Genomic DNA, 21,938 nt, shown 5'->3' with positions numbered 1-21,938 from the left:
ATTCCCGTTTAAACTCTAAATTAGAACAATAATCAGACGGAGACGGACTTGAATACAAGGACTATCGTCTATTTATTTTCTTCCAGAAACAACGTGACTGTGAAAGGAGGGGACTGAAGTGCAGTCAGATCATGGCTTTTCGGGAATCACATCCAACTTCGCATGAGGAGATGTTTTCTTTCCGCTCGTCTGAAAGAAGACATGTTATGGAAGCTAAATAGCTCAAAATCTCAAAATTGACCAGTGCACGAAAAACCGATGTTTTTGCCTGCCGTGTCTCGCCTTAAGTTTTGAAATGTTTATCGTTCATAGCAATTTCTTTATTTTCTTACTCTGTGTCATCCTTCGGCACACCAACTCGGGTAAGTCACGTTTCGTCAATTTCACATAGGCTACAGCAGTGAATCTATTTTTTTAATTATGTATTTATTTACAGAATTCATGTTCATATTAACAACCGCATCATTACAACATTAGCAATCTGAAAATGTTAGTGTTCTGTATTTTTGAGAATAGCCCAATTGATGACATGGGTCTCAATATCTCTCTGTCAGTAATCCATGCTCATCCCATATATGGTCATACCATGTATATGTACATGTACACTTGTAGCATAATTGTAGATGGCCTGTTGAGGGCTCAAATACCGCCATCTGGTGCCTCACGACTAGAATTGTTTTATGGATAATTGTCTATACTATAAGGAAAGCCTATCCATTGCCTTTGGTTTATAAACCAATCGCTGCCACCACTGATTTTTAAAATGTTTTTAAAATGTAAGTTCACTCTCCAATTGAGATTGTATAATTGCTGTGAAAGTTAAAAACCAATACATTCACGCTTGGTGGCTAGATCCCGGGCGAGCCCCCCAAATTGTTACGTCCAGGGGACGATGGGTGACCGTGAATCTAACGCCCAGGGAAGAAATAGTCAGAGCTGGAATTGCACAACAAAGATAAGGACTAGGGCCTATTTGAATTATTATTATTATTATTATTATTATATATATATATTAAACAAACAAACAAACAAACAAACAACAAAGCAAAATTATGACCAAACACATCACTTACATACAAAAGAATGCGTATTCATCTGCCTGTTATTAATTTCACTGATATTAACAGACACACATACACATCCCGATACAGTACCCAATACACATACACACACATGAAGACACCCTTATACAATACAAACTCTTTAATGACTAGGTATGCAACATCTATGTAAAAACAAAATGTGCAGCAACAGCACAAACATACACTTAAACAAAGGGACTGAAACGAATATATAAACCTGTACCAAAAAAAAGGCATTTTACAATGTTCCAATGTTCAATGGTGGGGGGTGGGGGCTTGGAAGAACTGTGTGTATCTGTGTGTGCTTGTGTGTGCATACGTGTGCGCACATACATGTGTGCTTCATTTTCCTCTCTCAGCTGACCGTCTTAGTTTCTCCTTTTCATAAAAGGCAGTGGTCTGAAACTCACTCCAGGTCATCTCCCTTGCCATGCCTTGTGCTTGGTATTGGAAAAATACCTTAGCTGGGCAGTATATGTACTTGCCAGGCACACCAGGGAGTGGAGGCGGAGGGGGAGAAGTTGTTGCTGGCTGTATTATTGCTACAAAACACAAAGTATGGGGTTACTGACTTAAAACACTAAATTAACAAAGTATCTAAGAGCTGACACAATAACACTCAACAATGACTTCGGTTGTGTTTGCGGAGCGAGGCTCACCTTCATCCAGACGTGTCTGTGGCTCATGTGTGTTTGCAGAGCGAAGCTCACCATCATCCAGTCGTGTCTCTAGCTCAGGTGTGTGTTTACGGAGCGAGGCTCACCTTCATCCAGCCATGTCTCTGGCTCATGTGTGTTTACGGAGCGAGGCTCACCTTCATCCAGTCGTGTCTCTGGCTCATGTGTGGCAGGGGCTGGAGGGTGTAAAAGAGGACATATGGTCAGAGACAGAGACATGTGGCGCTGTTGTAGCAACTCCACTGTGAACTTTGAGACAAAGGGTCATCAGTCAAACTATTGTATAATTTCAACAATTGTAGTATATTTTCACAACGGAAGTAAGAAATAAAAAAGTAAATACAATGAATGATGGCTCTTCACAGAGTATTTACTATTGGGTAAGATTCAATGCCATACTCTGCGCTACTGCTCCAGTGAGCTCCACGAACACACGCAGAAGTTCCACTGGGACTGGAATGGGGGCCTTCACTGGCGCTGAAGGTACATCAGTAACCTCTGTTCACCTACTTAGTCATGTGATTACCTAATCATGGCAGCAGTGCAATGCATGGGTGTGGCATGATTGTTGGTGCCAGACGGGCAGGTACGAGTATTTCTGTAACTGCTGACCTCCTGAGATTTTCATCCACAACAGTCTCTTGAGTTTCCTCAGAATGGTGCGAAAAATAAAAACATTCAGTGATCGGCAGTTCTGCGGATGGAAATGGCTTGAGGATGAGTGAGGTAATGGAGAAGGGCCAGAATGGTCTAAGCTGACAGGAAGGTGACTGTAATGGAAATAACTGCACATAACATCAGTGAACAGATCTCTGAACACACAATGCGTCAAACCTCTAAGTGGATAGACTACAGCAGCAGAAGACCTAATACGTCTAATAAATACCTAATAAAGTGAGTGTACATTGTCAAATAGAAGATGCAAAATATGTAACTGAGGTGAAGGGTATAGCTTATTAAAGTACAGAACTGTATAAACACATTTACACTTACACAATGAGGCAACATAAAAGTAGTACAGTAGTATGTATGTGAAAATAGCAGTGTATAACAATATGTGGAAAGTTCTACATTAGATGTAGAACTGACATTACATCACTACTGACATTAGATCAATTATTGCAATTTATTACATACACAAAAAAAGATTACAATGTTATATACAGTGCCATCTGTCATGTTTAGGACAAAGACATATTTTTTTATTTGGCTCTGTACTCCACTGTGACGGCTGCAACTAATTGCCGTCCATAGTTGCCAGTTAACCCGTCGGTATCAAAACCTCTCACCTCATTTCCTCACTTAGTTTGTAGCACGTTTACTCACAATACACATATCATCACCACCACATAACTACACGACACATAGTTTGTTTTCAAATGATCACACTTTATTAGCATTACTGATTATACATGTTTCTAATTTGAGTGCGCACATTTTAGTTAAACATGTCTATCATTTTGCTGTTATTTACTTTGCAACTTACATACTTTTCTCCTCCACATGTCTCTCACCGGGCGCCGTCCACCACCTCTCCTGACTGCCAAAGAGTGAGCAGCTGTTCCGGCCACTACTAAATACCGGAGCGGGGGCGGTGGACTGAACCATCTCCCGGGAGACTGAAGGGGGGGTTGGCCTTAGTTCACTTGTTTAGTTGTATTTATTTTGTATTAAAACTAGATCGTTTGATAATTATTTAGATGTGAAAGTCTTTATTTATTAAGGTAATTACTTGTGTTAGATGTATTTGAATATACAATTATATTTTGTGTAGAAGTTAATTACTTTATTCCCCCTGTGTTTAAATGTACCTGGCCAGGTCTTTATATTCCTTGAGTTTGCCATTTGGCTAAAAGGCTCCTGTTCTGTTCAGTTCTATTTTCTGGTCCGTTATTTATAATATAGTTTGGGCTCCACAATGTATGTTTTTTATTATCTTTTTGTAATCCACAATTGGTTTTGTTACCCTTTTGCCTGATTTTTGGGTAAATTAAAACCCTTAATTTTGCACTCGACTTTGTGTCCTCGTGCCTGCTTGCTCGGTCCATCACTTCCACAATTTTAGATTTGTAATAAAAAATGCATATTCTCAGCAAATACTGAAGGGCATGTTTCCGGACTTTGGTTTCACCATATTGAAATTACAGTGTGTTTTATACATAGTAACAATAAACACCATGTTTTTCTAGGCTTTTTCTTGCCTTTGGTTTGTATTATTGTCATTAAACATGAGGGCCAGAGTTGTTCCAATAAATGTCAAGGAAGCCATTATGAGACTGAAAAATTAAAATTAAAAGTCTGTAATGTCTGTTTTGTTTTGCCAAACCTTAGGTGTAACAAAATCAACTGTTTGGAACAGCATTAAGGAGAGAGAACATGTAATGGGGCTAGGGCATGGTAAGCCAAGTAAGACCTCTACAGCTGATTGCTGAAGAATTCTCATCATAATGAACAAAAATCCCCAAACATGTGTCCAACCGATCAGAAACACCCTTCAGGAGGCAGGCGTGGATGTGTCAGAGACTACTGTCCACAGAAGACTACAGTCATGTCTCAGTGGGTCACAGACTTCAACCAGTCATGCATACAGAAAATATGCAGTAAACATGACTGTAATTTACATCACATAAATATGTCCCAAACATTATGGTGCCCTGAAATGGGGGATTATGTATAAAAAGTGCTGTCATGTCTAGATGGTGAAACCAGAATGCATAAAAATACCCTTTAATAAAATATGAGAACTTGCACTTTGAATCGTTTGTTTATGAATATAAAATTGTGGTGTGGTGAACGGAGTACTGAGCTGAGCCTGTAGCGTAGTGGTTAAGGTAAAAGATCTGTAAGCGTAAATCTGCCTCAGTATGCCTATCTGTCTCACATTAAAACATCACTTCCAGACCCTACAAATCAGGTCCTAACATAACACAACATAACATACTGTAATGCAACACAACATACAGTAACCTGATGCAACATAGAGTAACATAACATAACATGGGCGGCCTGTAGCGTAGTGGTTAAGGTAAATGACTGGGACACGCAAGGTCGGTGGTTCTAAGGGGCCATTGGGCCCTTGAGCAAGGCCCTTAACCCTGCATTGCTCCAGGGGAGGATTGTCTCCTGCTTAGTCTAATCAACTGTACGTTGCTCTGGATAAGAGCGTCTGCCAAATGCCAGCAATGTAATGTAATGTAACAATATTAGCACGGTGGATATGCATGGGTATTAAAGGAGTGCTTCCGAGGTTGGTTGTGTCCCGACAGTCAGATGCTGCCACAACTGCTGGGTCTCCTGACGTTCTGGTATTGTTCCGATTTTGCCAAGGACTTCAGACCTCTTCGGAAGTACATCTGTAGCCTACCTGGGAGAAAATATACACGCCTCCACATGCTGATCACCTGGAGATATCAAAGTAACATTAGTTATGAAATGTATGAAACTAACCTAGTACCAATTATACTGTGTGCCTAATTATACTGTAATGCCTGGCATTACAGTCATTATTGTACTAAACAAAGAAAAAACAGAATAATAAGTATATGCATTTACTGTACATTCATATAATATAATTATTGTGGAAACTGCTCTATTATTTAAGTACTTAGCTGGGCAACTACATAATATGGGCAAGTTAACAACATTCAAAATACATCGCAGTAACTGATTAAACTACAGTATTGTGGGAATACTTCAACATAAATATCATTCGAGGAATCGCGCCAGGCTCGTTTCAGGTGCCGCCGTCCGGCAGGGGAGATTCGGCTGTGAGATGGAGCTAAACTCGTATTTAAGAATTACGAGGACCTTTGCACAGTTCGGATGGAATGGAGGGGACTTCCTATCGTTCAGCTTCTCCAGGCAAAAGTGGGAGGCTTCAGTGGGATCTGCTGTCCCCATTGTCCCCAAGTGGAACAGTGACACGGGCATCATCGAAAATACCACATTCTACTTAGACTTCCTCTGCGTGAGACATGTGATGAGAAGTTCGTCCTACGAAGAAAAGGAGAGCCAGGAGACACTTTAGTACCATGGTCCTCCCGTACGGAATGAGAACACAATGCAGTAATTTATAATTATATACTTTGTTAAAATCAGAGAGCCATATAAAAGTACATATGCAAATTAAAGTGTTTCACATGCAACCCCCCCCAATTGAAAATTGCACCCTGAAAAAATGAATAATAAAAAAATTAATGAATGCAAAACCCTGGGCCGGTGAGACTTAAGGGGTTAAGTATGTTGTGATCATATGTCATTATATTAATTGTCAAGCTGTAATGTTGAGGTTTTAATAACATTTCCATCTATGGCTTGTTATTATTCTTTTCAAAAATAAATAAATAATGAAACAAAAATTATCACAGGTCTCCGAAAACCTTCCCAAGATGTAGTCCAGGGGGCCTCTTCAGTTATGTACGTATATATGCTTGCAAGCAATTCCAGCTCTCTGTCTATTTCTTCCCTGGGCGTTAGATTCACGGTCACCCATCATCCCCTGGAAGTAAAAATTGTGGGTGTTCGCGCGGGATCTAGCCACCAAGGGTGAATGTATTGGTATTTTACATTCACAGAAATGATACACTCTCAATTGGAGAGTGAACTTACATTTTACAAACAATAAAAAAATAATCCATGAAACAATTGTAGTCGTGAGGCATGCTTAAACAATTACAGTAAATGTGCACTAGATGGCGGTATTTGAGTCCTCAACAGGCCATCTACAATTATGCTCCAAGTGTTTGACCGATAGGCGACGAAATATGGGCTGACCATGGATCACTATAAGACATAGAGATATTGTCATCAGACCCATGTCATCAGTTGGGCTATTCTCAAAAATACAGAACACTAACATTTTGAGATTGCTAATGTTGTAATGATGCAGTTGTTAATATGAATATGAATTCTGAAAATAAATAAATGAAAGAATAAATAAATAAAATAAATTATTTTATTTTATTTTCGATCCCGCCTGTCGAAGAGTCCCTGAGCAAGAACCCAAACCCCCAAATGCTCCTGAGAAGCGGGTTGGGGCCTTGCATGGCAGCCAATCGCCGTTGGTGTGCGAGTGTGTGTATGAATGGGTGAATGAGAAGCATCAATTGTACAGCACTATACAGATATACTTACAACCTGTCCCCACCCCACACGACCCCACCCGTACCCCCCTCCCCCACCCACCCACCCGCCCCCAATATCAAACTAAACAAAACAAAGGAACCTAAAAAAGAATTACATAAAAATCCGCCACATCCTGCCATATTTCGGCAGAGCCACCAGATCTAGATCACATCGGCAGAGGATTTAAACTGGCGGTAGGACTGTGGTTGTCACAGTCAGTTCCCTCAGTGTGACTGCAAGATAAGATGCGAGGGTCACACTTCTGTGGTGAATTTGTCCTGTTTCACAGCTGTGAACCATATGAGCATCAGCATCAAAATTAAAAGCACTATAGGTGCTAGTAACCAGTAGTGATGCCTCTTGCTATGGTCTACAGCCAGGTCCCATATCTTCCCGTCTGCGAAGGCAAAGAGTACATCAATAGGTTAGTTTCACAGCCACACTAATGTATGATGCCACACACGACAATAGTGGTCATGATTTTGTTCTCACAGTACTATTAATTTCATCTCGTCTTGCAAGTCAACATGAAATTAAACCAGGTTATAATCGGTGGACTTACCCCATTTGACCGTCAGATGTCCAAAATGGACTCCACAGTTATAGGGCTCCTCAGTGCTGTTTGAGATGTACAAGCTCTTTCTCAGCTGGCAGGTCCCATCCCCGTTCGGTCTGATCCCAGTGGACAAAAGGCCATCTTTTTCAGCCAAGATGTCTTTATCCCGATAAAACCCCACCGTCATGTTAATGCAGCGAAATCCTGAAACTAGGCAGGTAAGAATAACCTTCCCAGCTTTCAGGTATCTCTTAGCGAATAATGCAGCAGTAGGCTGAGCTGAAATAGCAAAAAAGGGAAAGGCTTAATATCCTGTGCACGAGGAAAGGCCTTTTTGGGGTTATGATGAAAATGAAAATGTGCATTTGTATGTTTGAATGTTCAGGCTGTTTCAAGACAACTTTGTACTGTGTGTCCATTTTGAAAAGGTTGGTTTCCTGCGAAAAAACCATTGGGAAATAAGGTCACATTTTAAGTAAAGTACCATCCTTAATTTTTTTTAAAGAAGCAAGAAAAAACAATCATTTGGAGGCGTGCATGTAAAACAGACTTTAATTTGCATATGTACTCTCTGGGGTTTTGTATTGCAGTAATTCTAATAATTCCCTAAATATAGCGTAGTTAAATTCTGATATCATTGTAAAATATTTCATCTTTTTATAATACTGAGCAGCATGTAGCATAGCCAAGTGGCTAAGGTACGATGACTGTGACCCGGAAGGGTGCTGGTTCACACAGTAAGATCAGTGCATCTGTATAGCTGCTAAATAACGGCTAAATAACAAAGTATACAATTATAAATTACTGCAGCATGCTCTAATTTCGTAAGGGAGGACCATGGTACTAACGTGTCTCCTGGCTCTCCTTTTCTTCGTAGGACGAACTTCTCATCACATGTCTCACGCAGAAGAAGTCTAAGTAGAATGACGTATTTTTGATGATGTCCGTGTCACTGTTCCACTTGGTTTCAATGGGGACAGCAGATCCCACTGAAGCCTCCCACTTTTGCCTGGAGAAGCTGAAGGACAGGAAGTCCAGTCCATTCCATCCAAACTGTGCAAAGAAGCTCCTAATGCTTAGATACGGGTTTTGCTCGATCTCACAGCCGAATCTCCCCTGCAGGACGCCAGCACCTGAAACACGGATGTATGCAATGCGGCAGTTACCTCCATGTACTGGAACTTTAACTTGAATGTATTACCTTTTTTTTTAAAGCTCAAATATAGGGCTACTCACTCACCAGCCATTTGAATTCCTTTGTCATTTAAGATGGCAGTTCTGCCTCTGTCCCATTGCTGCATATTGAGGCGTCTGACTGTGTTCCACAGATCATGGCCGCCACCTTCACGCATCCAGTTTCGCATGGGCATGATGACCGCGCCATCGCTGCTGTAGGAGTCAACTGCTTCGCCATCGAGCCACAGAACTGAAGTAAACTCAGAACGGGTCACCGCAGTGTAGGTGCCTAAAATGGAGTGCACCTCATCTATACGCCGCAAAAGAAACAAACGATAAAAACACATGGGAAAACGCACGCACATGGACACACCCTCTATATACTACAGTGCAAATTAAAATTAAAAAAAAAAAAAAACATACATTGAATGTACTATAGTGTACTATATACAGGTGGGATGATATACAGGCGAGATTACGGGGTTAGCGAGGAAATTTAAGCCTTAACCGTGCGTTTCCCGTACTACGAAGCTGAGTTACTTATATATATCGGGTATATATCGCCGGGGGGAACGTATGCCCACAGCTAACCTGGTGCAGTGCAGGGCAGGTCATGCGCAGGCTATCGGAAATAGACGTCTCGCCAGGACACTCCCGTAGAGGTCGGGGGTGTTCTCGCTGGGCGGGGATCAAATTAATCGGCTAACTTTCTTCGTGGTTAAAGTTCCACTCGAAAAATATAAATTAGATTCTCAAGGGAGAGAATACAGTAGCCGACATCAATAGCCATCAATTATAAACTTCAGAGCTTAAGAATAAACCCTTTTCGCTTCAGACATTGTAGAGGCGTCTTAACGGATCCAAATCGCCTCTACTTGGGTGAGTCGGAGGTCCCAACAAACAGTTCCATAACAAAACGCAGTCATGCGCGTTTAAAATAAACGTTCTTTTATTGCCTCCAAAAATACATTTGCAATAAGCCTCAGCCATTGCTACTGCCATTGAAAACCTATTTGCTCCTAACAGGCACCCCGTTTGCTGTTCTTATATATTCTACAAATCAATTCGAACACAAGGGGGCAATGACAACATAAATAAGTCAAAATAAAGCAAATATCATCATAATCAAATCAAACCAATCAATGTTATTAAGAATTAAAAATTAATATTATGGAATAAACAAAACTAACATGTAGGCCTAAATGGCTCCTACAGACATAATACTTGTGAATATGCTGTATCAAGTCACGTTTCTAGAATATGTAGTCTAATTCCCGCAGCAGAAATAAACTGGAGGACAATTGATTGATTCGATAACCAATCCTTGTCCCTGGCATTGTGTTACTTTTTGCTATTCGCCTATGAGGCTTTCGTTTTTAACTTCTTCGTCGTCATCTAGGCCTACCCTATCCTGGGGCGACATGGCTCAGGCAGTGAGAGCAGTCGTCTGGCAGCCAGTTCGATCCCCCGCCCGGGCTGTGTCGAAGTGTCCCTGAGCAAGACACCTAACCCCCAAATGCTCCTGATGAGCTGGTCGGGGCCTTGCATGGCAGCCAATCGCCGTCGGTGTGTGAGTGTGTGTATGAATGGGTGAATGGAGAACCATCAATTGTACAGCGCTTTGGATAAAGTCTTTCAGATTTTTACCTGAAGACTGCTCTCTCCCGCACACTTCCTTTTTGAGTGCGCATCTACATTGCGGTTTACGGTAACGACAAACGACAGACACGACAAATACTCAAAATGCTACCGTTTGATTATTTTAAACATTCAATGATAATAACCTAACAAAACGGTAATTAGGCCATGTTAAATGAATGTCGAACTAGCCCAGGGGTCGGCAACCCTGGTCCTGGAGAGCCGGAGGGTGTGCTTTCGTTGCTACTTGGCATTAATTGATCAATGAAAGCCGTTGATTACACAGTTAACTTTAAGGTGGAGACGAAAGCCAGCAAACCCTGCGGCTCTCCAGGCCCTAGGCCTATTCGTGAATGTGAATACCAACCTTTAGCAAGTAGCCTATCTGTCCCAGCGTTTATACAGTGGGTAGCTACCATGGGAAAGCAAAATATTCACTGTTCAGTTCAATACATGACACAATTTAAAAATCCATTAAAACAATTATAATAATCAGGAAACACCATATTCAGGATATTGTTGGGGGTACATCGCAGTTATGCTGGCTGTACACTGCGATATCGGTCGGCTTTTACGATTTGAGCTGCACTTCACGCCAATTAGACGACAGTAACTAGTGAATCGCGCTGAATTTCTCTTCCAAGTAGCCTTTGTGAGTGACAAAACGTAACCTACCCGAGTCAGTGTGCCGAAAAATGACAGAGTAAGAGCCTGTTGCTACAAATGTAGGAAATGCAAACAGCAAGGTTTTGGTACCAGCAAAAGCGTATATAGGCGTGGCTATGACTATGACGTGTTCTCATCTTATCTCTCGGATAGGAGTTTTTCAGTGGCTGTTTGGCCCCTGCGAATCTGCTGCGATCGCTGCCTTATCCTGTGGTTTCCCTCAAGGTTCTGTTCTGTGTTCGATTTTGTTTGCTCTGTACACGTTTCCTTTAGGTGTCATTATTAGCCAATTCAAAGGTATTTCATACCATTGCTATGCGGACGACATTCAGTTATCTTTCTTTTAAACCTGACAGGATTGATAAACTTATGTACTGCGTGACTGTTTGTCTGCTATTAAGGACTGGATGGACAGTAACTTTCTTCAGTTAAATGCAGACAAAACTGAAGTCCCCATCATTGCTGCTGATAATATTGTTTCTAATGTTGTAAATTGTATTGGGTCTCTTAAATCAAATGTGAGAAATCTTGGTGTTGTCTTTGATCAGGCTATGCATCTTGACAAGCACATTAAGTCTTTGTCCCGTACATGTTTTTTCCACCTTAGAAGCATTACTAAACTCAGGTATATTGTATCACACTCTGAGCTGGAAATGATTATTCATGCTTTTATTTCATCACGCTTGGACTATTGTAACTCGCTTTTTACCTGCCTCAGCAAATCATCTCTAGACCGCCTACAACTGGTCCAAAATGCTGCTGCCAGGCTGCTGACCAGCTCCAGGAGGATCTTGACGGTTGACGGTTGACGGTTGACGCTGTTTCCTGTTTGACGCTGTTTCCTGTTTGATGTTTGAACCAGAGGCGCGTTTTTCTCCAAGCAGCTGCTGAACTTCGCTTCTATTTTTGATAATATATTCTGAAAATAATCATTGGATTACTCTACCATCAATAAGGCGCTCCGAATTTCCACGGCGTCCTATATCATCCACAAGCTCACGGAATAAATACAGGCAGATAAAACGTAAGTTATCTACGAATTCTTATGGCGGTTTTCGGCTCGCCGGTATCGCCCATCTCTCACCCTGGCCTTCCCTCTCCTTCTTGGGCTGTCTCCTGCTCTGTGTGCGATATGTTTACTTATTTCTTCTCCGCAGTTAATGACTGGGAGTTAATAACTTTCCTGTGATAAGTGTAGGTTAAATGCTAGGCTGACGGAGATTGTTGAATCGGAAACTCGCATCCGTACCTTATACGAAATTCTAGATAGTGAAAAGTTCATAGAATCCTTCTCGGTTCCGGATGCACAAGTTAGTCTCTCCAGGTAGTACCCGGCAGAGCCTTTGCAGCAAGGCGGGTGGATTACAGTTCGGGAACGTAGTCGAAAACTTAAGTCACCAGTCCACCAACAGCCCATTCACGTTTCAAACAGGTTCTCCCCCCTCAGCAACGCACCGGCTGTGAAACCTGTTGAAAAAACTCTGGTAATTGGCGACTCTATTTTAAGAAACGTGAATTTAGCGACACCAGCGACTATAGTGCAATGTATTCCTGGGGCTAGGGCGACCGACATCGAGGCAAATTTAAAAGTGCTGGCTTAGGGTAATCGTACATTTTCGAAAATTGTTATTCATGTCAGCGCTAACGATGTCCGGTTGAAGCAATCGTGAAGCAATCTCAGATCAGCATTCCTGTCTATCACTGAATCTATTGGCTTTGATCAACATAGACATCAGTCCACACATAGCCCAACTTTCCTGCGCACACCCTCCTGGCCTGGAGCTCCAGCCCAAGACCAGCCGCACAACTCCCTCCTGCCACAGCTGTAGCACCAAGCCTGTCCCCTTGCCTGACAGTACCAGAAGCACTTTGTGACCGTCTGCGAAAGGTGCTATATAAATAACATTTACTTAGTTACTTACTTATACTAAGCCTAGTATAAAATATATATATAACAATAGGTACTTTAAAAATGAGAAGCGTGGAAGCTTCACGGTAGGGGAGGGAGTTTTTAAGGTATTTAATTGAATAGTGAGTCTTTTGCTGAAGAGTTTGCTATTCCATCGTTCTAAATACCCACGTAATCGATATGCAAGGATACATGCAATGGTTTTCAGGATTATTGTGGAATTCTGAGAACAGTTCGAGTCGACCTTTGATTTTTATAGATTAAAAAAAATAAAAATAATGACTATTTTGGAGTATTTATCATCGAGTGTTTAAAATAACCAAATGGTATAATTTGAACTATTGAACGAGCGAGTCGTGGAGATTTTAGCTGTATATTGCTATCGAAACACCAAAATCCGTAAACCGTGACACAACCGTAAAGCGCAATGTAGACGCGCATAGAAATTTCCAAGAGCGGATAGCGCGACCGACGGTTTTCGTCAAGTGCGGATGGCGTCATCGCAGTGCTCTACACGTCTGTCCTGGAGAGACGTCTATTTCCAATGAGTTGATCGGTCAAAGGGTGGTTATTTTATATGTTTCAAGCCGATGCATAACCTGCCCTGGACCAGGTTAGCTGCGCGGCATACGTAGCCCCGGCGATAGGCTATACCCAGAAACTCAGTTTCGTAGTACGGGACACTGAGGGTTAGAAATTAAGTTACCTCGCTAACTCCGTAATCTCGTTAGTATACCATCCAGCTATAGACTATAGCAAATTAAATGTATGTTTTTTATTTTATTTTAATTTGCACTGTAGTGGGTGTGTCTGTGTGCGTGCGTTTTTATTGTTTGTTTCTTTTTCGGCGTATGGATGAGGTGCCCAGTTTCGCATGGGCATGATGACCGCGCCATCGCTGCTGTAGGAGTCAACTGCTTCGCCATCTAGCCACAGAACTGAAGTGAACTCAGAACGGGTCACCGCAGTGTAGGTGCCTAAAATGGAGTGCACCTCATCTATACGCCGCAAAAGAAACAAACGATAAAAACACATGGAAAAACTCACCCAGACACACCCTCTATATACCACAGTGCAAATTAAAATTTTATTTAAAAAAAACATACATTGAATGTACTATAGTCTATGGTGGGATGATATACAGGTGAGATTACGGGGTTTAAGCCTTAACCATAACCGTGCGTTTCCCGTACTACGAAGCTGATTTACTTATATATATCGGGTATATATCGCCGGGGGGAACGTATGCCCACAGCTAACCTGGTGCAGGGCAGGTCCTGCACAGGCTATCGGAAATAGACGTCTCGCCAGGACACTCCCGTAGAGCTCGGGGGTTTTCTCGCTGGGCGGGGATCAAATTAATCGGCTAACTTTCTTCGTGGTTAAAGTTCCACTCGAAAAATATAAATTAGATTCTCAAGGGAGAGAATACAGTAGCCGACATCAATAGCCATCAATTATAAACTTCAGAGCTTAAGAATAAACCCTTTTCGCTTCAGACATTGTAGAGGCGTCTTAACGGATCCAAATCGCCTCTACTTGGGTGAGTCGGAGGTCCCAACAAACAGTTCCATAACAAAACGGAGTCAACAAAACGTTTAAAATAAACGTTCATTTACTGCCTCCAAAAATACATTTGCAATAAGCCTCAGCCATTGATACTGCCGTTGAAAACCTATTTGCTCCCAGCAGGCACCCCGTTTGCTGTTCTTTTATATTCTACATATCAATTCGAACACAAGGGGGTAATGACAACATAAATAAATAAAAATAAAGCAAATGTCATCATAATCAAATCAAACCAATCAATATTATTAAGAATTAAAAATTAAACAAAACTAGCATGTAGGCCTAAATGGCTCCTACAGACATAATATTTGTGAATATGCTGTATCAAGTCACGTTTCTAGAATATGTAGTCTAATTCCAACAGAAATAAACTGGAGGACAATTAATTGATTCGATAACCAATCCTTGTCCCTGGCATTATGTTACTTTTTGCTATTTGCCTATGAGGCTTTCATTTTTAACTTCTTCGTCGTCATATAGGCCTACCCTACCCTGGGGCGACATTGCCATAGACTGTCAATTGCCAACCAGCTCATTTGCATAGCTCATAACTCAGAAACAGTACATTTTTATCAAATGAAAGGGGGTATACGTTTACTCTATAGGCCCATATTTTTAATATTGTACAGTCACTTCTGTGAAATCATGTTCCCAGCAATTGTTGCTGTATTTCCACTGTGGGGCGGCCCACAAACACAAGCAAGTAACGTTAAATTACCGAATCAGTGCGCCGAACAAGGTCAGAGCAACAACAAATATTTTACAAAGATTTTTACCTGAAGACTGCTCTCTCCGGCACACTTCGTTTATAGTGCGCATCTACATTGCGGCAAACGAAAGACACGACAAATACTCAAAATGCTACCGTTTGTTTATTTTAAACATTCAATGATAATAACCTAACAATTAGGCCATGTTTAATAAATGTCCATGCATACCAACCGTTGGCAGGTAGCCAAAACTGTCCCAGCGTTTTTACAGTGGGTAGCTGCTATAAAGTGGGTAGCGACCACGGGAAAGCAAAATATTCACTATTCAGTCCAATGCATTACACAATTTAAAAATCCATTAAAACAATTAGATCAGGAAACACCATATTCTGGATATTATTGGGGCGTACATCGCAGTTATGCTGGCTGTATACTGTGCGATATCTGCCGGCTATTACGACTTGAGCTGCACTTCACGCCACTTAGACCACAGTCGCTAGTGAATCTTGCTGAATTTCTCTTCCAAGTAGCCTATGTGAAAGTGGCAAAACGTGACCTACCCGAGTCAGTGCGCCGAAAAATGACAGAGAGTAAGAAAATAAAGAAATTGCGATGAACGATAAACATTTCAAAACGTAAGTTACGCGTCTTCAAAGCCAACCACACTTGCCCATGTGAAGCTCCCCCTTTTGTCAGTGCCATAGATTGTATGCTGTGTTGCGGCTGTAGGAGCCACGCCTCCGTGGCTTCTCAAACGGCGTGGCTCCTGCCTAGATTTCAGTTGAAGCGCCGCGTCACTCAAATCTGGGCACAGTCGTATCCCGTAAACCCCCCAGCAGATCTCTGGCTGGCTTGTCTCGCATGAAGTTTTGAAATGTTTGTCGTTCATCGCAATTTCTTTATTTTCTTACTCTCTGTCATTGTTCGGCACACTGACTCGGGTAAGTCGCTTTCACATACAGTATATGTCCGACTTGTTCTTTCAGACGTTTTAGCGTGGATGCAACTTAAGTTTTGAAATGTTTATTGTTCAAAGGGGCTTGCTGTGACGCGGCCCCTTTTCAATAAAATTCTCATTCTTAACGTCATTATCGGTTGGGGGCTATAGTACACGTTATGGTCATAGCCACCCCGATAAACACGGGAAAGTCACGGTTTAGGGACATACTGCAATCAAGCGTTTGCGATAACTTGCAATGAGTCTCTTACAGCGTTATGGAGGAATTTTGGCCCACTCATCTTTGCAGAATTGTTGTAATTCAGCCACATTGGAGGGTTTTTGAGCATGAACCGCCTTTTTAAGGTCATGCCACAGCATCTCAATAGGATTCAGGTCAGGACTTTGACTAGGCCACTCCAAAGTCTTCATTTTGTTTTTCTTCAGCCATTCAGAGGTGGACTTGCTGGTGTGTTTTGGATCATTGTCCTGCTGCAGAACCCAAGTTCGTTTCAGCTTGAGGTCACGAACAGATGGCCGGACATTCTCCTTCAGGATTTTTTGGTAGACAGCAGAATTATTGGTTCCATTTATCACAGCAAGTCTTCCAGGTCCTGAACAGCCCCAGACCATCACACTACCACCACCATATTTTACTGTTGGTATGATGTTCTTTTTCTGAAATGCGGTGTTACTTTTTGTGTCATGTATTGAATTGAAAAGTGAATAGCGTATTTTGCTATCCCGTGATTCTAAATGCACGTTTCATTGTTACCATACCGTTGTTCGTATTAAAGTTAACAGTAACGTTAATCCACTTAATAGCCTACGACTTGATTCGCATTTGAATCTCGTTCGGTAGTTCACAACTAAAACTGTATGACAACAGCTATGATCGACAGCGAAGCACAAACGAAAAAAGATTTAGCTGCGGAACAATAAATAATCATACATTACAAGCCAGCCATTACATTACTGACAGCGGGTGATTCTCTGGCATGATCACTGTCACACGCATTTTCCCCGTTTTTTTCTTCTGGCCGTAGCTAATTGGCAATGTCTCTTGTGAGTAGCTTTTACACGGATTTTTGGCGTTTTGACCATTTCATTTCTAGGTTTCAAACTACCCGCGGCATGCTAACAGGAAAGTCGTGAAACCAGTCCATAGTCATGTGATGCCATGTAGCGTACTTGGCAAAACTACTTTTACGATTTTCTGTGCGTTTTCCTTCCACTAGTCTGAAAGTAGACAAGTTATGGAAGCTAAATAGCTCAAAATCTAAAAATTGACCAGTGCATGAAAAACCGATGTTTTTGCCTGCCGTGTCTCGCCTTGAGTTTTGAAATGTTTATCGTTCACAGCAATTTATTTATTTTCTTTCTGCCGCTTCCACATACAGTAGATTGTAACCACCTTGCTGTGACGCGGCCCCTTTTCAGTAAAATTCTCATTCTTAACGTCATTATCGGTTGGTGGCTATAGTACACGTTATAGTCATAGCCACCCCTATAAACACGGGGAAGTCACGGTTTAGTGACTGGACCAGCTGTGGACATACAGTGGGAGCAATAATTATTTGATCCCTTGCTGATGTTGTAGGTTTGCCCACTTACAAATTATGGAACTGTGTAGAATTTTAATCTTAGGTACATTTTAACATTGAGAGACAGAATATCATAAAATAATCCACAATAACATCATATAAATGTTATACATTTAATATATTTTCACATGAAATAAGTATTTGATCCATAGAACAATAGGACTTAATACTTGGTGGCGAAACCTTTGTTGGCAAGCACAGAGGTCAGACGCTTGTTGTAGTTTTTCACCAGGTTTGCACAGATCTTGGGAGGGATTTTCGTTCAACTCGAAGCTTCAGCTCCTTACACAGATTTTCGATGGGATTTAGGTCTGGAGATTGGCTAGGCCACTCCAGGACCTTAATTTGCTTCTTTTTGAGCCACTCCTTTGTTGCCTTGGCCGTATGTTTTGGGTCATTGTCATGTTGGAAGACCCATCCACGGCCCATTTTCAGTGCTCTCACTGAGGGAAGGAGGTTGTCGCCCAAAATTTCCTGGTACATGGCCCCATTCATCCTCCCCTCGATATGGTGAAGTCGTCCTGTCCCCTTAGCTGAGAAGCACCCCCAAAGCATAAGGTTTCCACCTCCATGCTTCACAGTGGGGATGGTGTTCTTGGGGTTGTACTCAGCATTTCTCTTCCTCCAAACACGGCGAGTCGAGTTGATGGCAAATAGCTCTATTTTGGTCTCATCTGACCACATCACCTTCTCCCAGGCCTCCTCTGGATCATCCAGGTGTTCTTTGGCAAACTTCAGACGGGCCTGTACATGTGCCTTCTTCAGTAGAGGAACGTTGCGTGCGCAGCAGGATTTTAATCCTTCACGGTGTAGTGTGTTACTGATGGTTCTCTTCGTGACTGTGGTCCCAAATGCCTTCAGGTGATTAACAAGCTCCTCCTGTGTAGTACTGGGCTGATCCCTGACCTTTCTCATGATCATTGATATCCCACGAGGCGAGATCTTGCGTGGAGCACCAGACCGAGGGAGATTGGCAGTGACTTTGTGTTTCTTCCATTTTCTAATAATTGCTCCAACAGTTAACTTCTCACCAAGATGCTTGCTTATTTTCTTGTAGCCCATCTCAGCCTTGTGCAAGTCTACAATTTTGTCCCTGATGTCCTTAGACAGCTCCTTTGTCTTGGCCATGGTGGAAACGTTGGAATCTAATTGATTGTGTGGACAGGTGTCTTTTCTACAGCTACACCTGACACAGGTGTTTTGGGTAATGAGTTGAGATTAGGAGTGCTTCTTAATGGAAAACTAACTGGTCTGTGCGAGCCAGAATTATTGCTGATTGGTCAGGGATCAAATACTTATTTCATGCAAAAATACGATAATAAATGTATAAAATTTATATGATGTTGTTATTGTGGATTATTTTGTGATATTCTGTCTCTCGATGTTAGAATGTACCCATGATTAAAATTCTACACAGTTCCATTCTTTGTAAGTGGGCAAACCTACAAAATCAGCAAGGGATCAAATAATTATTGCTCCCACTGTACGTTCCCCCTGCGATTTTTACCCAGATGTAACTCCGCTTCGTAGTACGGGAAAACCCCGTAATATCGCCTGTATATCCTCCCACCATAGACTATAGTACATTAAATGTATGTTTTTTATTTTTATTTGCACTGTGCTATATAGAGGGTGTGTCTGGGTGCGTTTTTCCATGTGTTTTTATCATTTGTTTCTTTTGCGGCGTATAGATGAGGTGCACTCCATTTTAGGCACCTACACTGCGGTGACCCGTTATGAGTTCACTTCAGTTCTGTGGCTCGATGGCGAAGCAGTTGACTCCTACAGCAGCGATGGCGCGGTCATCATGCCCATGCGAAACTGGATGCGTGAAGGTGACGGCCATGATCTGTGGAACACAGTCAGACGCCTCAATATGCAGCAATGGGACAGAGGCAGAACTGCCATCTTAAATGACAAAGGAATTCAAATGCCTGGTGAGTGCCCTATATTTGAGCTTTAAAAAAAAAAAAGTAATACATTAAAGTTGAAGTTCCAATACATGGAGGTAACTGCAGCATTGCATACATCCGTTTGTTGCAGGTGCTGCCGTCCTGCAGGGGAGATTCGGCTGTAAGATCGAGCTAAACCCGTATCTAAGAATAAGGAGGACCTTTGCACAGTTCGGATGGAATGGAGATGACTTCCTGTCCTTCAGCATCTCCAGGCAAAAGTGGGAGGCTTCAGTGGGATCTGCTGTCCCCATTGAAACCAAGTGGAACAGTGACACGGACATCATCAAAAATACCACATTCTACTTAGACTTCCTCTGCCTGAGACATGTGATGAGAAGTTTGTCCTTCGAAGAAAAGGAGAGCCAGGAGACACGTTAGTACCATGGTCCTCCCTTACGGAATTAGAACACACTGCAGCAATTTATAATTGTATACTTAGTTATTTAGCCGTTATTTAGCAGCTATACAGATGCACTGATCTTACTGTGTGAACCAGCACCCTTCCGGGTCACAGTCATCGTACCTTAGCCACTTGGCTATGCTACATGCTGCTCTGTATTATAAAAAGATGAAATATTACCAAGATATCAGAATTTAATATTTAGGGAATTATTTGAATTACTGCTATACAAAATCAGAGAGCCATACAAAACCCCAGAGAGTACATATGCAAATTAAAGTGTGTTTTCCATGCACGCTCCCAAATTATTGTTTTTCTTGCTTTTAAAAAAATTGAGGATGGTACTTTACTTTACATTTCAAAATGGACACACAGTACAAAGTTGTCTTGAAACAGCCTGAACATTCAAACATACAAATGCACATTTTCATTTTCATCATAACCCCAAAAAGGCCTTTCCTCATGCACAGGATATTAAGCCTTTTCCTGTTTCGCTATTTCAGCTCAGCCCACTGCTGCATTATTCGCTAAGAGGTACCGGAACACTGGGAAGGTTATTCTTACCTGCCTAGTTTCAGGATTTCGCTGCATTTACATGACGGTGGGGTTTTATCGGGATAAAGACATCTTGACTGAAAAAGATGGCCTTTTGTCCACTGGGATCAGACCGAACGGGGATGGGACCTGCCAGCTGAGAAAGAGCTTGGACATCTCAAACAGCACTGAGGAGTCCTATAGATGTGGAGTCCATTTTGGACATCTGACGGTCAAATGGGGTAAGTCCACCGATTATAACCTGGTTTAATTTCATGTTGACTTGCAAGACTAGATGAAATGAATAGTACTGTGAGAACAAAATCATGACCACTATTGTAGAGTGTGGCATCATACATTAGTGTGGCTGTCCAACTAACCTATTGATGTACTCTTTGCCTTTGCAGACGGGAAGATATGGGACCTGGCTGTAGACCATACCAAGAGGCATCACTACTGGTTACTATGGGTACTAGCACCTATAGTGCTTTTAATTTTGATGCTGATGCTCATATGGTTCACAGCTGTGAAACAGGACAAATTCACCACAGAAGTGTGACCCTCGCATCTTATCTTGCAGTCACACTGAGGGAATTGCTGCATACATGTTGTTACGTAGGGCGGCACGGATGGTGCAGTGAGTAGCACCGCCACCCCACAGCAAGGAGGTCCTGGGGTCAACCACAGTCCTACCGCCAGTTTGATTCCTCTGCGGATGTGATCTGGGTCTGGTGGCTCTGCCGAAATATGGCAGGATCTGGAGGATTTTTGCATTTGTCCTCAATTATGTAATGTTATTTTTTGGTTCCTTTGTTTCGTTTTGTATAGTGCTGTATAAGTGATGCTTCTCATTCACCCATTCATACACACACTCACACACCAACGCCGATTGGCTGCCATGCAAGGCACCAACCAGCTTCTCAGGAGTATTTGGGGGTTGGAGGTCTTGCTCAGGGACTCTTCGACAGGCGGGATCGAAAAGAAAAATTTATTTTATTTATTTATTCATTCTTTCATTTATTTATTTATTTATTTTCAGAATTCATATTCATATTAATAACTGCATCATTACAACATTAACAAAATGTTAGTGTTCTGTATTTTTGAGAATAGCCCAACTCTGATGACATGGGTCTCAATATCTCTATGTCTTCTCGTGATCCATGGTCAGCCCATATTTCGTCGCCTGTAGGTCAAACACTTGTAGCATAATTGTAGATGGCCTGTTGAGGACTCAAATACCACCATCTAGTGCACAATTACTGTAATTGTCTTAGTGTGCCTCACGACTAGAATTGTTTCATGGATAATTTTTTTATTGTTTGTAAAATGTAAGTTCACTCTACAATTGGGAGTGTATAATGGGAAGAAATGGTCAGAGAGATGGAATTGCTTGCAAGC

At 41.8% G+C, this 21,938-nt stretch overlaps 2 protein-coding genes and 1 long non-coding RNA gene across 6 annotated transcripts in view; 1 reads left to right on the top strand and 2 right to left on the bottom strand.

The window, feature by feature from the left end:
• Positions 1 to 21,395, top strand: part of LOC133123846 (class I histocompatibility antigen, Gogo-C*0203 alpha chain-like) — a 31,166-nt gene extending 9,771 nt beyond the window's left edge. The window contains exons 1-5 of one of the 2 annotated variants that reach the window (XM_061234478.1): positions 11,777 to 11,943; positions 19,340 to 19,585; positions 19,692 to 19,976; positions 20,507 to 20,779; positions 20,945 to 21,395. In XM_061234478.1, coding sequence (XP_061090462.1) covers positions 19,456 to 19,585; positions 19,692 to 19,976; positions 20,507 to 20,779; positions 20,945 to 21,096 — 840 coding nt within the window. In that variant the 5' untranslated portion in view covers positions 11,777 to 11,943; positions 19,340 to 19,455 and the 3' untranslated portion in view covers positions 21,097 to 21,395. Of the gene's footprint in view, positions 1 to 11,776; positions 11,944 to 19,339; positions 19,586 to 19,691; positions 19,977 to 20,506; positions 20,780 to 20,944 lie in introns of those variants that run through there. The other variant, XM_061234479.1, reaches the window with a different exon arrangement.
• LOC133123850 (uncharacterized) lies at positions 49 to 5,317 on the bottom strand. The gene is made up of 3 exons (XR_009708254.1): positions 3,246 to 5,317; positions 1,793 to 1,935; positions 49 to 189 (listed from the first exon to the last, which is right to left on the bottom strand). It is a non-coding gene; the product is annotated as an uncharacterized LOC133123850 (long non-coding RNA).
• Positions 6,957 to 11,059, bottom strand: LOC133125044 (class I histocompatibility antigen, Gogo-C*0203 alpha chain-like). Of its 3 annotated transcripts, none has more exons than XM_061236741.1 (5): positions 10,929 to 11,059; positions 8,680 to 8,925; positions 8,288 to 8,572; positions 7,446 to 7,718; positions 6,957 to 7,280 (listed from the first exon to the last, which is right to left on the bottom strand). In XM_061236741.1, the coding sequence occupies exons 2-5, from the start codon at positions 8,807 to 8,809 to the stop codon at positions 7,138 to 7,140; spliced, it is 831 nt and encodes a 276-aa protein (XP_061092725.1). In that variant the 5' UTR covers positions 8,810 to 8,925; positions 10,929 to 11,059; the 3' UTR covers positions 6,957 to 7,137. The 3 variants fall into 3 exon arrangements, with proteins under 3 accessions (XP_061092725.1, XP_061092724.1, XP_061092726.1); XM_061236740.1 differs by lacking the exon at positions 10,929 to 11,059 and adding an exon at positions 10,621 to 10,701; XM_061236742.1 differs by lacking the exon at positions 10,929 to 11,059 and adding an exon at positions 10,021 to 10,591.
• Positions 21,396 to 21,938: the final 543 nt, after the last annotated feature.

This window comes from Conger conger, chromosome 3 (genome assembly GCF_963514075.1).
Source record: "Conger conger chromosome 3, fConCon1.1, whole genome shotgun sequence".
Classification (NCBI taxonomy): Eukaryota; Metazoa; Chordata; class Actinopteri; order Anguilliformes; family Congridae; genus Conger; species Conger conger.
The sequence above is the reverse complement of the archived record's forward strand: the minus strand, read 5'-3'. Positions and strand labels throughout refer to the sequence as shown.

Bases quoted from the DNA above. Each gene is read 5' to 3' on its own strand.
- LOC133125044 (XM_061236740.1), bottom strand. From the start codon at position 10,672: ATGGTAGCTACCCACTGTATAAACGCTGGGACAGATAGGCTACTTGCT. The intron at 8,926-10,620 runs GTTGGTATTCAC...TGCGGCGTATAG, and splicing joins AGATAGGCTACTTGCTAAAG to ATGAGGTGCACTCCATTTTA. The intron at 7,719-8,287 runs GTTAGTACCATG...TTGCTATTTCAG, and splicing joins AAAGGAGAGCCAGGAGACAC to CTCAGCCTACTGCTGCATTA.